A 17,081-nucleotide genomic window follows, 5' to 3' on the forward strand; every position below is an offset into this window, starting at 1 on the left:
CAAATTTTATGATAATGTTTACCAATAGGGATTAAAATTGTATCAGTTTCCCCAAACAGCATCTCTCTAGGAGGCTGAGTGGAGTGCACACTGTGAATTACAATGATCCTTGGTTCAGTTTCATCTCCGCTACCTACTAGCTATGTGACCTTTGTCCATGTAGTAAATGCCCCTAAGTCAACTTATTTGTGAAATACGGGTGTTACCAGCATTGCATCACAGAGACATGCAGGTATAATTCTTAGAATGGTGACTTATATCCATACATATGGCAGTGATTTTGTCCAGCTGCTATTATAATCATTACAACCAGAAACACAAGGTTGTAATCGTACGTCAAATCATCCTTAATTTGTGGCTTTATCAAGGAAGAAGCCAATACAGATCTAACAAAATGCAACAATCTTTAAAAGTGGCTTTTAAATGGAAGGGCATACCATTACACAAGAAATTTCTTAGTTTGGTAAGTGATTGTTTCAATTGTGTAGTGCCTGCAAAACAAATTACTGATGTTTGCAAGAAACCCACTCGGATCAACCCCACTCTAGCTCTCACAATTCAATCTAACAGCCTGGCACAGGGCAAGATACAAAGACTGTCTGAAGGACCCATATTGCTAGCATCATACTGATCTGTGTCTCAGATAAACTACCATGATAACTTAGAAGAAAATCAAAATCAAAATCAAAATAATTTAGAGTTATTTGCTATGGCATTGTGGTATTGTTGAAAATTTAGTTGACTACTGTGTCTGAAATATTTTAATTCACTTTCAAGTTTATTTAGAATGCCAAAAACATTAGCTTTTGCATAAATCCAGGCAATTAAGTTAGCTTTGTAAAGCCTAAACTGAGAATACCAACAGCTATTGTAGATCATTCTCTCAGCATATGAGGAAAGCTTTACTTTGTGTTATTCTTCTCCTGTTCTTGATAGATAAAAAGAGCTTTATTTTTTTCCTTTTCATCTAATATATTTGACATGTTTCCTAGGTTTTAGGAAATTAAAGATATTGAAATTATCATATTAAAGATCATGTTAACATGGATTACCTTACTTAAGTGTAAATACCTAGAGAATTTAAAGTAACATATCTACTTAGTATTGATGGAAAACGCAGGTATCAAAAGTCTGAATTCAGTAAAAAAAAAAAAAAAAAAAAAAAAGATGAAAAGCTCATGCAAAGAGTAATAGGGAAGAACAACCTAAAGGTACTCAATAAAATTTAAAATCATCTAAGAAACACAATTTTATCAATTATGAAGGAAACCTGGTGAGGATGAACGAAAGAGTAAATAATGGCCTTTCTGGTTGGGCAGAATGTAAGGGCACCTCTCACTCTTGGGGTTCAGTCTATCAGGTAATCACTGTTATGACCATCATTTCACAGGTGAGCAAACTAAGGCTCAGAAAGGCTGGGTGTTATGTCCCATGTACCACAGGGAGAGGCAGAGTTGGATGGACACCAACTCCAATTGACAGAGCCCTCACGTCCTCTGGTTTAGCATGAGAACGTGCTAGTCAAAAGCTAATGATATCACCATGTTAAAAATATTACAATTTTTTTGGAGAAAATAATTTTGTATTAAAATTGTTCAACCTAGTGTGATAGAGAAGATTGGAAGAAGTAGAATGTGGAATACTTCACGAAGATACCGAGAGAGTGAAAAGCAGAAGAAAGACTTACAATGAAAAAACATCTTTAACAAAGCAACCAAACTTTGGAATCCTTTTTGGAAGGAGTAATTCAATTTGTAACATATGGTCCAAACGTATGTACTGGCGACACATGAGCAGCCAGAGAAGGAACAGCACAGCCTGTGGCTGTCCTGCCCATTCTAATACTAGGCACAACAGACGACCAACATGGAACAAACCTATAAATTTAAAACATTTCTGCAAATATTAAAAAGTGTTGAAGAGACATCAGTGAGCTAATTCATTTTCTCCTAAATCCCAGTAAATACGTTTGGTCAAAAGAAATTTGGAAGCAAGAAAAGAAGAAAGAGAGAGAGAAGGATTGAAAGAGATAAAGATAGAGAAAAAGAAAGAGAGAGAGAGACAGGGAGAAAGCAAAGAAGGAAGGAAAGCAGGCAGGGCTAGTGGTCCCCAGCCCTTCAATTCTGACCTGTCTCCTGTGACAGTCTGAACCTCTTCCTAAGTCACGCAACAGTATCTGATCTAGTCCCTCACCCACTGATGAATTAAATACAGTTCTCTTTTGTGGCCTGGTCCATAAATCTGATAAGAAAAAGAGGGTTTTTTAGCTAATTAATAAACTATACTAATGGATTTCTTTTTTTTTGGTGACTACATCGAGGCCACGGAACCCCTGTGGTCTACAGAGTTTCAAAATACCCGTCACATTCTTCACAGGAGGAAGAACACAGAAGCTGACACAATAATAATCAAAAACGAATGTTGAATTACTGATATTTCTATTTACGTCCTAAAAGTACCAGATAGGATGTGAAACTAGGGCAAGATTAGAACACTTAAAAAACATATTCTCTTTTTAGGTATAAAATCAAATAGCAGGGAAATGGCTTAAAATAGGCTCATTTCAGATAAGCATATGCAGACGTCAGATGTATTCATCCAGAGACGCATTTTGAAATTCACAGAATGACCCAGTCAAGAAAGAAATGAGAGACAGCAAGCAGATCAAGGGGCAAAAAAAGGGAAAGCTGGCCAATATCTCTAAAGCAAAGGAAATAGTGACCATGGCCTTTTACTGATTTGGAATTAAACCTGAAATGGAAATGGAATTATGACAATTATAATTTTATGAAAAAAATTAGCATATTAAGCAGGATAAAGTATCCAGCCACATATCAAACTACCTAATACATATCAGGAAATAGAGCCAAGCCCAGCTCTAATCTGGTTTAGAATGGAATTTTTAGCTATCTAATTTTCAGCAAATTGTGTCCAGTTTGACATCAAGAAGCCAAAATGAAGGGATTAAAATAAGCGTAACCTAATTATTCTTTTCTTATCGCACAGAATACCAAAAACGTGTCATTGCAACAAGAAAACCAGTCTGAATGCCCATCTTGGGTGGAATTTACACCGATTGTCATTACACACTGAAAACTAAGTGTCAGTAAAAGGCACCTGCAGAAAAAATTTTGACTTTGGATTTTGACAATACTTTGAATAGTAACCTGACCATGGCCTCAGAGTTAAACTCCCGTCTCTTAGTTGATAGAACCTGTGAATAGTAAAGTGCTCTATTTTATATCTTCTGTGCATAATAAACATATAGCAAAAGAGTTAATAGTTTTAGAATTCAGTGGATAGTCTAAAGAGTCTTTTACATCCTCCTTAGATTTCTAGATGGTTTAAAGGCATGGCCAATTTGGACCTCATGGTGTGCAGTATAAGTGCAGTGGGTTTTAAATATAAAAAGCAGTTATACTCCAATAAAGATGTTAAAAAAAAAAGTAACGGTAAAGTAGAAAAACTTGATTTCATTTCTGTTAATTATGCCTTTAGAAATTTTCAAGAAAATAGAGATAGAAGTTCTGTGGTGATTGAGCTCATGCCAAAGCCACACAAAACAGCAACCCAAATTTGTGGAAAGGAAAGAAAACAACATAGAAATCATTAGAGCATTTGGCTTAGAAACTAAAAGCAGTTAACAGTTAAGTGGTGCCTTCTCCATATCAGGCATTTGCATTACTTCGGAACGGCTGCTGGAGAATGATATTTTATTGTATTCGTTTTAAAGATAAGGGACAAAGGTTCAAAAACATGTTGATAACTTGGGCAAATTCATACCATCAGTCACTGACAGAACTAGGATTTCTACTCAGCTAACCTCAGAGCTCAAAGACATGAGGAACCACCATATACACTGCCCACTCCTTAGACAAAGTCCCTTGATCGCAGGCCCTCACAGAGGCTGGATGCAGGAAATAGCTGCCGGGGGGATGAGTAATTAGCAAGGGGAGACCAAGGTGGCTTTCACGTGATGCCAGAGCAACCAATCATTTTGTCTATTTAATTAAGCTATTGACTGGTCCATGGCATGTGGGACGGAAGAAGGATTAATCAGAAGAATTATTTGACGGAGCTGGTAGCTGCTTAACGAATGGGTCGGATATCTATCAGGTTGTCCCATGCATATTCAGTCGTATGGAAAGATCCAAAACACAGCAATAGAATCCTCCATGAATGAAAGGCATCTAACCTATTTTTTTTCAAGAAAAGGCACTGATGTCTCATATTCTGCATACGTGTGTTTTTCAGGGTGGCTGGGGGAATTGCAGTCACCTGCACAGTAATTACTAGTACAATAATCATGAACACCCTGAGCAACCCAAACCCAAACTGACAATCCAGGAAACGGGAATGTACATGCCTCTTCCCTAAATTTAAATGTATAATTTCATGTTTAGAAGTATATTTATAGATTATAAAATTTATCAGACAAACCTGGTGTGGTACTTAAATTTAATCTGTAGCAATTATTCCGAAGCATAACTACATCGATTCTAAAAAGCTAGGGACAGTCATACTATTTTGCATGTAGTTAGAATTTAAGACATAAGGTTTCTTTTTGCTTATTCTTCAAGATGCTTTTTAAAGCCCAATACTAGGCAATATCGCAGATTTTAAAGACAAATAATTTTAATTGTAACATTTCATAAATATTTTTAAAATTTTGACCTTTCTTCAAATAAATTTTTTTTAGGTTCATAGATCATGATCACGAGGTCAGACAATCTAACTGTTCTTTTTTTTTTCCTGAATTACTGTCTTGCATGTTGGTTTATCAGTGAGTGAGCAACATATGGAAATATGCCAAACAATAGCCTTCTCAAATCACAGAACAGTAAAGTTGGGAAAATAAAATGTGTATATCCATTCATGAGTAAAATGTTTCTAATGAGGTTTGAAAGAAAAGTGGGAACTATTTGCAGCAACAATTTAAAAACCAGCTAGCTTTTTGCTGTTGTTTACGACATGCCAAGCCCGGCACTAAATTTCTCGCCCGAGTTGTTTTGGTGAATCCTCATGTAACCCTGTGTGGTTGTTTCCTTTTTAGAGGTGAGGAAGACGAGGCTCCTGGAGGTTCACTCAATACAGTAGCCTGAGTGAACTGTCACTACACGCCTCATAAGCTTGTGACCCTCGAGATGCTAAGACCCTGTTGGAACCTCCTGGGTCACCTACAACTCCGATCCTGACACCTGACTACAAACACTGAACCAACCATGTCCAGATCTTCAGATCCCCAGGGTGAGAAAACAGACCAGGCTTGGAGGATAGCTGAGCCAATGTTGGTTAAAGGCAAAGGCTTTTGTTCCATCTACCACAGAGCACAATTACGGCCTCTATGTTCAGAGAGCTCAGGATTTAAAAAACAAAACTAAAAAACCTGGAAGAAATAGAGCCCCTCTGTGACCCTTCTGTGAACTGTCTCCCCTTTTTTATCCCCACACTCTGGTGGCCCCTTCAAGGACTCAGTGGACATGAACCTCACGTGTGTTCTCCACAGTGGTGGGGGGGGTCCCTTCCATGCTGCCCCTTGCCCTGGTGGCCTCACACCCACCACCCTCTTGGCGGCTCTCAGCTGAGCAGGTGGACCCTCCCTTTCCTGCTGCCCTCCTGGCACAGATTCTTAAGGCAGAGCTTTGAAAACTTAAAAAATATAATCCTCTTCTAGGGCAACGATTTCCACTTATGCTTATGTTCATTCATCACTCAACTAACATTCATAAGTACTCAATTACTCTGAGACATTCTGGGACATTCTGTGAGTATCTAATTTGGCACCCTTATCATACTGTGTACTTTTGAGAAAATCACAGGTGGGGAAAACCCAAATTAATGAACTACAATATAAGGACATCATGAGGCAGACAAGGAAAGGCATGATAGGGAATCAAAATTTCACAAAGACTGTGGATTTCTGAAGCAGGCCGGAATGGGATTTTAGTGTACATAACTTAATTGTTATTATGAACTATTTAAGGTAGGTAACCTGAAAGTTCATAACTAAATATGATAAAAAGCCATTTTCATAAACCTAAATCAATGCAAGTTATAACAACAAAAATTTATAGAACAATACTAGAATGAGTCATAACCTGAGAAAAACCTAAAAAATTATTCAAAAGAAACTACCACCATTACTGAATTCCAGTGATACATTATAAAAGACAGTGTTATAAAGAGATTGATAATTGAATTAGGGATGCTACATTTTGTACTTCATGTGCCTACTGTATCATCATTCAACTAATTTAATTTGCCTTGAGAAGTCTTGCACAGCTGAACTGATTTTTCAAGTAACTTTCTGTTCTCAAAGTTATTCTGCCAAAGCTTTATTTAAATCTGTAAGCCACTTTCAATTAAAGACACAGTTATGTCAACAGAATAGGCCCATTTTTCACTCAGCCTAACTCTCTCCAAGATAAAAATTAAAAAGTTGAATTTTGAGGAATTAAAAAGTGTCTTGGGCTTCCCTGGTGGCGCAGTGGTTGAGAGTCCAATGCAGGGGACATGGGTTCATGCCCCGGTCCGGGAAGATCCCACATGCCGTGGAGTGGCTGGGCCCGTGAGCCATGGCCGCTGAGCCTGCGCGTCCGGAGCCTGTGCTCCGCAATGGGAGAGGCCACAACAGTGAGAGGCCCGCATACCGCAAAAAAAAAAAAAAAGTGTCTCACTCACCGTAGCCAGTGGGCAAAGCGATCTTCCAGGTGCAGTCCAGATTGCTGGGGTAGGTGCCCGGGAAGCCGGGGCTCAGGATCACGCCCCCCATGCTGCTCAAGGTCCCCCCGCAGGTCGCTGTCAGCCAGACAAGGGGAGTTAGTGCTGTGTGTCATCGTTTTCCGGCAAGGACAATTCACTCCCCCCACTCTATGGGACCATGCTACCTAGAAGCAAGTCTTCAGAAACGAATTTGCACCTCATTTCAGCACATACATAATGTGATGCCCTTTAGTTATTTATGGGTGTAGTTCTCCCTCTGAGTGTCCACTGCTTAAGGACAAAGACAGGTCTTCAGTTTATCTACTTCTGGTCCACAGAGGCTCCCAGTAAAGCTTGGTCAATTTAATGCATTTTGGTCAGGCATCCGATTGACTTTCAGGTTCTGAGTTGTCATCAATACTCACACCTTTAAGTCAGGACAACTATCATTGTCCTGGGAGAGAGAGAAGGGGGTCTCGATGTTGAGTGCACCTCCTGTCAAACAAGGATGATAACCTAATTCCTTGAGTACTTAGTTATCACTGTATGTGATCACATTCTTTTGTTCATCTCAAAAGACAAGAACCATTGGATGGGTGTAAAAACAGAGCCCCCAAATTCCTTGAGTACTTAGTTATCACTGTATGTGATCACATTCTTTTGTTCATCTCAAAAGACAAGAACCATTGGATGGGTGTAAAAACAGAGCCCCCAAAAGCTGTGTATCAATCTTTTTTCCTTTGTGATATTTAAAAAACTCCATCAATGGGCTTCTCTCATTTTACATCTGTCCAACGATCCCACCGAGATTTTCAGTATAACCCTCAAGTCTCAGCCTTCTTCCCAGCGCTCATCTGTCCACCATCATTTGGTAGCCTGACTTCTGCCTCCTGCTGGGGAAACCCCTCCATGCCAGGCCCTTTCTTATGGTTAAACAGCATATTCAAAGAGTTTTTGTTACAATGGTATGGCTAAAGAACAAGGTGCTTATTTTTATAAAAGAGCCAGGGATCTTGGGGTTTTAACTGGGTTTATATATCTTATTTTATACAGATTCCTGATATTTTGGTAAGAATATATGGGATTTTTACTCCAGGGCACAGGCCATGTCCCGCTGGAGGGATCCCATGATACAGGGAATGCCAGCTTGGTGCAGGGCCCTGGCAAATGGCTTGGCCACCTTGAGGCTTGTCATGATGTTCAATTTAGTTAATATCGGTTAAGCTCTGGGAATGATGCTTGACACTCAGTAACTTGTAGAGAAGTGTTTTGCTGTAAATTGTCTCCTTAATACTATTATTTAAAAAAATCAGGACTTGAGATTTCCAAGAACTTATTAGTAAAATACTATCTCTTCATGGATTTCTAGTCCTAAAATCCCCCAGCTTGGATTAATCTAAAGCTAACAGCTAAAAAAACTTTCAATCTCTCAAATAAGTCTTTGAAGTTTATTGTGGGATGTTTGTGAGTTTTCCAATGAAAAAACTTCCTCTATACCTTGTAAGGAATTAGGAGCAAGCAAGTGTTATGGAAGTTGATGCACCTTTGACATCTGCTAATATACGAAACATGTAAAATAAAAGATACAATTAATTATATTTGGCTAATATAAGTAAACTATTCAAATAAAACATTTCCTCACATAATACAGAGTGTCAGCAATGACATATCATTTGATTGAATACCCACTGTGAGTTGATTTTATTTCAAAGCTTAAAATATTTAAATTCCCACGTTTAAGGGAAAGCTCTTCATTTAAAAATAAATAGGGAGACGGATGCTCTGTGCCTGAATCCCAGTCCCAGTGAGTCCCTCCACAAGGGCGGCTGCCTTGATATCAAATACTTTTTGATATAAAATACTGTCCCTCCAACTTCACATCACTTATTGGTACTTCTCAATTTTGTTTCTGGAAATGTGATTTTCCTGAGGCTAAAGGTGTACACAGAACCCTTCTCAGACTCTCAGACCAGCTACATTCATTCTTGCCATGAATTAATCCACTGGCTTCTGATATGCATGTGCTGTGCGTTTAGTGCCTCAAGCTAGCAGTCTTGCATCTAATCCCTGTTGGTTGGTCCAGAGATGCTGGAAAAGCTGAGGAGCCACATCCAGGGGGAGAAGATGCTTGTCCAATCCAATAACAGCATTATTATGTTATCATCATGTAACAAATGTTCGAAAGGAATTTAAAAGTGCATCTTTGAGCTCAAAAGTGGCTCAAGGAGATCACCATTACGTTACTGATAATCTGCACAGAGACCCAATGACGGAAGGCATGTCCATACCAATGCAAAGGGGAGACGGGTAGTTCCAACGACGAACAGTCCCTGGCATACAGGAGATGTGGGAACGGCCCTGTTCAAGAGAAAATGAAATAAAACTCACATAACTGAACATAGAGTATTTAAGGCTTAAATGTTTGTGAGAACATCTGTACTTTCTTTGGTTTTCCCTTTTTGAATTAATTACAAATGCAAAAAAATCAGAACTCATGAAATCTACTAATGTGTGTTAATGAATCTCATATTTGGAATTAAAATAGAAAAAGAAATCCATAATCACTGTGTTTCTTGTCACTGAAATCAAAATCTTGTAATGTCCCCTTCAACGGTCTTTATTTCTGCCAGGATGCTTCCCTAATGCTTACAATGTTGAACTGAATTGGTCAAAGTCTTTTTTGTAATCATCAAAAGTTACAGCTTTTGGTCTGAGAGGCTGAAAATGATTAGGAAATACTAGGTATTGATCTGAAGGGTGACATGTCAAAGGTAAGTAATCTGCTCATACAAAGGTTAACTTTCACAGTTGCCTACGGTTCAAGTGCAACTCACATGACCTTTACGGTTCAGCAAAGAACTGGGTCAGTTCTTTCTTTATTGGAGAAAAAGGAAGACTTAATATTCATTTTATTATCAGACAGCCTCACAGCTGTCAAATTAACGTGTCTGCGATGAAATTAATCCTCATCATTCAGGGTCTCCTTATCCTCTAAATATATAGTTTTCAACTTTCAACCTTCAAAAAATCTGTCCTATTATTACTCTTTTAAAAATTAAACAGCAGCAGGTTAAATTCTCAGTGTTTCATGCTAAAATCTCTTTTAAGATGAAACAGAAGGTAGTGAACGGGCACCTCTGTGTGCAGACTATTTATTTTTACTTTTTTCCTTATTGTGACTTGGTGGTTTTATGTGCCATGCATACTTATCTTGTGAATTTCCATTTGCCAAACAAAATTGGCATAGAGGCAGTTGAAAAACAAATATTTAATTCATGTTAAATAATCCCAGCCATATTGGGAACACATCAAACGAGAATTTGCACTAAGGCAGTTATCAATGACAAACCGATTCCCCAAGCTTTGGAAGGTTTCATACTCAATTCACGTGCCACAAAACTCATTTTCTCCTACTTCCTAATATTCTTAAAAGTTGTTACAGTAAAGGAAGACTACACTTATACTTAAAGAAGACATGCAGGATAATGCTTTTCCTGCCAAATTTCATGCTCTGTATCTCCTCATTCTCTGATCTATTACATTATCTTTAATAAATTTCTTTCTCAATTTTGGACAAACATAAAGTACAAAAGCCTTTAAAGATATTTATGGAAGACTACCAATAAAATGGTCATTTATTACCAATCTAGGTCACATTCTGCTATTGATTTCAGCAAAGACATTTCATATTAGTGATTCCAGCTGAAATTTTTATAATGGATCCAAAACAAGACAGGAATCTGTGTATTTATTTACTAGCTTCAAATGGGAATTTTCATTTTTCATCTTTTAAAAGAACAGTAAAACAAATCTAGAGAGAAGGAAATCATTTATCATTCAGATACCCGGGACTGACATTTGATGTATCCTGTCTCTGCCACTTTATGCCTGAATCTCACTAGGCAGATGCATTGATAGACATTTGTATGTAAACCATAAAAGGAACAATTCTTTTCATGAATAATATGTAATTTATGCATGCTGTCATTCCAAATATACTAATGCGTTACCAAAATTCCCAGTTGTTAGCAACTTTTTAGAAAAGTCCAGAATCCTTTTTAACTCATGTGAATGAGAGACAGTCACAGCTTGTAAATTCAATGCTTGAAACTGTTATAAAGAAAAAAAAATCTTAGTTTGCATTTGAAAACCAGAGCTAAGTGGCCTGACTGGACTCTACAGATGTGTGTCTGCAGGCTTTTATCTCTAAGCAGCATATTAAACAATTCATTGTAAGAAATGTCTTTACTAAATAACCCTTTCTAGTTTCTTCTCTGAGGGCTACAGAAGTCTTCCTTATAAAAGGATGCTGACAGTAACTGCAAAGTGCTGTCATAAACGTGTAGAAAGATGAACACACGTGAGTGAGAGAAAGTGTTAACGTGTAGGGATTCGGGAGAGGAGAGAGACAACGTGATATTTACATGGTTTAAGTCAATTTACAAAGAAGTAAAAAAAACCCAAAAAGCATAAAAACGGCTTGTCAGTATAGAGTAAGGTATTCCTCTAAATGAAACCCCTGGGATGTGACTTATAATTCTTTCCGCTGTAACACGTGAAACAGGAAGTTTCTGTCTTAAAGAATCAGTTAAAACGGCCTCGACGTGCCTGGTTAAAAGCTTGTTTCCATGGAAGAAGTTTTGGCAAAGCTTCTTCAGTAACTCCTGTTCTACTTTCCAAGTCTCTGCCCATGTTTCTGCAGAGTCAAAGCAATTACTGTGATACCCACCAAGATCTACGAACGCAGGTTGTAGGTTGTTTTGATGAAGGTGGCTTTATATGCCGATGTTTGTTTATAATAATAGCTATACTGGCTTTTGTTTGCTGAAGTGTGTTAGGTGTTTTACTGGTATTTTCTCAAACTTAAGACCCACGCTGATTTCTGCAGGTGGTCCCTCCAGATGTGCCAGCTCGTCTGCCCACCCCCTCCTCTCAGGCACTGGCTCACTCCCCTTCCCCATTAGGGAAAGATGCGCCCCCAGTGCCACACCATGAGGTTGACTGAGAGCAACACAGGCTCTGCACGTGAAGCACTTGGCGGGCAGGCCATCAGCTTCCAGCGTTTGCTGCTGCTGCTCTAACTGGTCTCAGTTCTGCAAGATATTTACCCCAGCACACAGAAATGGGACTATAAGCAATGCTGTCACTTCACTGCCGTATCTGTGAAACTTCTTTCTGATGAGTACTCCAGGTTTTATTTAAGTCACTTACAGAATACAACTAAAAATAATGTTCTTGAAACACCTTCAGCTTCAGTGTTGTAATAAACATACAGCAAAAAGTACTCTATTACCTGAATTAACTGAAGTGTAGAAACCTAAGTAGGCTTAAATATGTTTGTTGGACTTTGGAATATACATGTTTAGATTTCAGTATTCATTGTTGGTAGGGAGAATTATATGTGGATTATGCTAGAGGACACAGATAAACTGTTCTGGGAGTATGCTTATTTGTGGCTAACCCAGAAAACAAATAACAGAAACATGACTCATGTTGCTATACATTGGTTTGTAAAATGTGTATTAAAACTTCACATAGGGGCTTCCCTGGTGGCGCAGTGGTTGAGAGTCTGCCTGCCAGTGCAGGGGACACGGGTTCGAGCCCTGGTCTGGGAAGATCCCACATGCCACGGAGCAACTGGGCCTGTGAGCCACAATTACTGAGCCTGCGCGTCTGGAGCCTGTGCTCTGCAACAAGAGAGGCCGCAATATTGAGAGGCCCGCGCACCGCGATGAAGAGTGGCCCCCGCTTGCCACAGCTAGAGATAGCCCTTGCACAGAAACGAAGACCCAACACAGTCATAAATAAATAAATAAATAAATAAAATTAAAAAAAAAAAAAAAAAAAAACTTCACATAAACAAATTTAATTAAAAAAATAAAAGACTATAAAAACTTCTGCTTAACATTTCTTGAAAAGCACTTAACCCTATTATTTGAGCACCATATTTGCCTGGCACACAACTAGGCACTTGAAGATTTACTGAACTAAATCGTAAGAACAGTCTGCAATGCAGGACAAGCATGGGATTCAGAGCCAACCCAATAATCGGGTTGCCAGGAGAGGACTGTTGAGGAGACTGTGTCAATGCTTGGTCCCTTAGAATTTTATCTAGTTGTTGGGAGAATATACATTTTGAAATAAAAGTATTATGAAAATAATATGCTCAACCTTAAAAGGATGCTTTATCATTTAGAAGCTATTTCTGCATCATCATTAAATTTACCTGTATGCATGGTTTAATATGACTACTTTGATTCACAAACTGAATGAGAGAAACTAGATTAGGTCTCTGGGTGCAAATCTAGGGCGTTGTCTTTAAGTGAGCTGGCTGAGGATTACCATGCTGAGCCCCTCTACTACCAAAAGCTCAAAAAAAAAAAAAAAAAAAATACCTGCAGCGTGTACCCAGGCTCGCACTGAAAGGACAGCACATCGTTCACCATGTATCGGTCTCCTGTTTTGATGCTGTTGCTGGGAAGGGCTGGCTCTTGGCAAGCAGCAAGACCTACGGCTGGGGAACCGTAAAGAAAAACACTTACAAGCTATGTAAAATGAACAATATTCTTATCATTTGAATAGCAAAAGAGCGTTTTCCTATTGCTCTCCTCCTATAGAAATGAACAAAAACTCTCTCTCTTGTTTGTCTACCAAGAAGACATTAACTTTCAATCAGTTTGAGCTAAATCTTAAATATTAATTTATTTCATTTCCACTGTGTAAAGACATTTCTTTAAAGAATAAAATCTATTACTTCCACATTTAGTGTAAAACACTCCAATTCCAATGCATACACATTTTAAAAGGTCTTTAAGGAAACTTTCCTATTATATGCAAATCCCCATGATATGGCTCTCTTGCTTTTTGTTTTTCTAGCCTACTTAGCAGTCTTTTTCAAAAATTTTAAGTGTGAATCCAGGAATTCTATCCTTCTGGAAAAACATAATATGAGAACAAATATTTTATATTCAATCTCTCTCTTTCTCATTTAAAGACAACAACAAAAAATTCTCATGAACAGTTTGTTCTTTAGGTAAAAAGGACCAATATTTACAGGCCCTAAAGCTGTAACCAGACACTTTCCTAGATGGAATTGCCTTTAGTTAAGACACTAACAAAATTTTTTAAAATGCATCATATAATATTGGAATTCAGCTTAGAATATCAGATCAATGAATGCCAAGGACCATTTAACATTGATACTTATTTGTATAAACCCTTATCACATGAATAATCAAAATATGTAGCTGTGGTATTTTATAGAATCAAAAATGTATTTGAAATGGTGCTAAAGATTTGGTGATTGCTAATAATCTTCCATGATTCTAGTACATCTTTTTCTCACATCCCAAGTTACCAAGCACTAATAGGTTATCCAGGGTGAGAAATGGGAGAGAAGGACTTCTTCAGAGCAGACCAGCTTAAAATCCTTCACGTGCCCTTGGACTGAGACTTTGGTTCTTGTTCTTTTCATTAACATGAAGGAACTAATCAGATTAACTAACTGACTGGGACTCTGAGTAATGGGGTGGGGCTGGGGGAGGGGACGATTGTTCTTCCAGGACATGAAGGCTGGTCTATGCAGCCACACAACTGTGGGTCCCAGTGCACAATGAGGACACGTGCTGCCTGCCCTGCCCTCAGGACTGGGTCCACACCTGGGGGCACCCATTGCAGCTGGCACATCTCCTCTGCTCGTGTGCATGCTTCACTGTCCCCATCAGACTTCAAGGTCAGAGATGAAATTATTAAGAATTTCCAGATGGGCAACAGCATGCAAGGGCTGCCTCTGAGAGCAGGAGCTGGTGTCACTCCGTGCAGTGCCAACTCACGAGGCAGTCTTGGGGTCTGGACAGGCAGCACCTGGAGAAATCAAGGGACAGGCAGTCCCTTGGAGACAAGGGACGAAGACAGTACTGTTTGCCAGTCACTCTCCTGGCTGCATCACGTTGCTCTAATCCTCACAAGAACCTTAATGTAGACTCCGGTGTCTGACAATAAGGTCAAGGCAGAGCAAAGTGAGATGGGCAAGCCGAGGTTCCCAGGTGCAGGTGTGCAGACCCACCTGCCCACCTGGGTGAGGTAACAGTTTCCTCCACTGCCCTGCTTTTCAAAGTATGGTAAGTGTGGGAGCCTCTAAGAGATGCACACTTTGGGTATCCCAGAACTACTGGACCAGAATCTTCCTGTTAACACCATCCCTGGTGATTCTTATGCATTACAGTTTGAGAAGCACCAGTTTGCCTCACTTTACCCTGAAACCTGAGAGGATGAAACAGAGAGAAGAGTCTTCATTTCTCATCATCAGTGAGATTGTTCATTTGAGAACATGATGCTATAGAAATTACACTGGATGGGCACCACTGTATATAAATGGGATAATTTCAAGCCATGAAACACATGGATTCTGTCTGGGATGAGCAGGTGTGAGGTGTAGCATGTTTTTCTAAGCTGAAATAGATTTTCCTTAAATGTCTATACACTAAAAACTATAAAACACCACATGCATTAATTAAGTGACGACATTTTTTATTCCTAGTACAGAATTTTAAGCCATTTGGGGTTTTTCATAGATGATAAAATTGCTAAATATGGAAAAATACCATCACTTACACCTTTAACTTTTTTATTGATATAAATCTAATTTATCTCCCTCTCCTTTATAACTTTAGAAAATAAACTGCAACTAATTTCAATTTCACCTTTTCTTCCCATTACAGATTGGCATGAACTCCTACTGTATATCATTTATTTTTTATTTGACCCTAAAAAAATACATCTAAAATACTTTTGCCATAAAATTTCTAACTACAATTTGGAATACTAAAAAGATAAAGATACTTTCTGATTTTGAAACACATGATAAACATGCATTTTTTTGTCCAATATTTAGAGCAGGATAAGCAGGACCTTTGTAAATATAGTTAAAATAAGTTCGAGGGGCTTCCCTGGTGGCGCAGTGGTTGAGAGTCCGCCTGCTGATGCAGGGGACGCGGGTTCGTGCCCCGGTCTGGGAGGATCACACGTGCCACGGAGCGGCTGGGCCCGTGAGCCATGGCCGCTGGGCCTGCGCGTCTGGAGCCTGTGCTCCGCAACGGGAGAGGCCACAACAGTGAGAGGCCCCCGTAACGCAAAAAAAAAAAAAAAAAAAAAAAAAAAAAAAAATAAGTTCGAGGGCTTCCCTGATGGCGCAGTGGTTGGGAGTCCGCCTGCCGATGCAGGGGACACGGGTTCGTGCCCCGGTCTGGGAGGATCCCACATGCCGCGGAGCGGCTGGGCCCGTGGGCCATGGCCGTTGGGCCTGCGCGTCCGGGGCCTGTGCTCCGCAGCGGGAGAGGCCACAGCGGTGAGAGGCCCACATACCGCAAAAAAAAAAAAAAAAAAAAAATAAGTTCGAACATTTTGTTTTTCAACTTATCATTGTCGTCATTTCAACTGCCATTGTGTATGGTTTTCAAACTTCACAATTCAAAAAAAATATGTTGTTCTAACTGGACAACTTAAAACAATAATGAATATAATAATCAAAGAAAGAGGAAAGCAGACCAAATGGACAGATCAATAGAGTTGGATTATTTGGCAGCTGCAAAGAGGTCGAAGGACAGATATGTAGAAACATGAGCATTAGGTACATGACAGGTCATCATAAACACTATAGGGAATACATTGGCTACTCCTTCATTTTGAAATGAAAAAGTTTGTCGAGTATATTGTTCATCGTAACCAATTAAAGAACCATTCCTTTGCATAAGCACACCCTAAGACAGAAGTGTTGTTCACAATCTCTGTAAACCCATAATCCAAAAATTGTATTAAAGGTCAGACAATGTGCTGGAAAACAGGTGAAAGAAATCACAACTTCACCTATGGAGACCTGATGGGAGGATGACAATAGATGAAGTAAATGTCAAATGTCATGATCACATAGATCTAAACCTACATGTGTCACCCTGCACACTCAGACTTCTATACAACATTGTTCAATGTCCAAACATCTTCTTGACATCAAAGAGTAGCTGTAAAGAAAGCCCCTTTAATTAAGAAAAAGTATCCAAAGAAAAGAAACTACTTTTTTATTCATTGTCTAAGAAGTTTAGTGTATATGTGGAGTTAAAAATATTTTCCCTTACCTGTCAACTGTTGGCTGGTTCAGTCCACATAATAAATGCTATTCTATTCCTTCAATTTAATAGATTATAAGGTCTCATTAAAGCATAGGGATTGTGTGTCCAGTATCAAGAGAAGCAATCCCGTGAATTTGGGGGGGAGTAGAATTTTTAAATGTGATTGAAGTTATTATTAGTTTAAAACAGACTGTTATAACTTTAAGACATTTTATGTAATTGCAGTTGTAACCACAATGAAAACATCTATTTAAT

The 17,081-nt window shown here is 38.9% G+C and overlaps 1 protein-coding gene across 1 annotated transcript in view; it reads right to left on the minus strand.

Moving 5' to 3' along the window:
• The window catches only part of CSMD1 (CUB and Sushi multiple domains 1), a gene marked incomplete at its 3' end in the record, with an annotated part of 1,728,858 nt that overhangs the window by 153,717 nt on the left and 1,558,060 nt on the right, over positions 1-17,081 (minus strand). The window contains exons 38-40 of the mRNA XM_082608811.1: positions 13,098-13,216; positions 8,991-9,060; positions 6,682-6,798 (exon numbers count right to left, since the gene is read on the minus strand). Coding sequence (XP_082464937.1) covers positions 6,682-6,798; positions 8,991-9,060; positions 13,098-13,216 — 306 coding nt within the window. The remainder of the gene's footprint in view (positions 1-6,681; positions 6,799-8,990; positions 9,061-13,097; positions 13,217-17,081) is intronic.

The sequence above is a fragment of the Mesoplodon mirus genome, assembly GCF_964341445.2.
Source record: "Mesoplodon mirus genome assembly, chromosome: 20".
NCBI lineage: Eukaryota > Metazoa > Chordata > Mammalia > Artiodactyla > Ziphiidae > Mesoplodon > Mesoplodon mirus.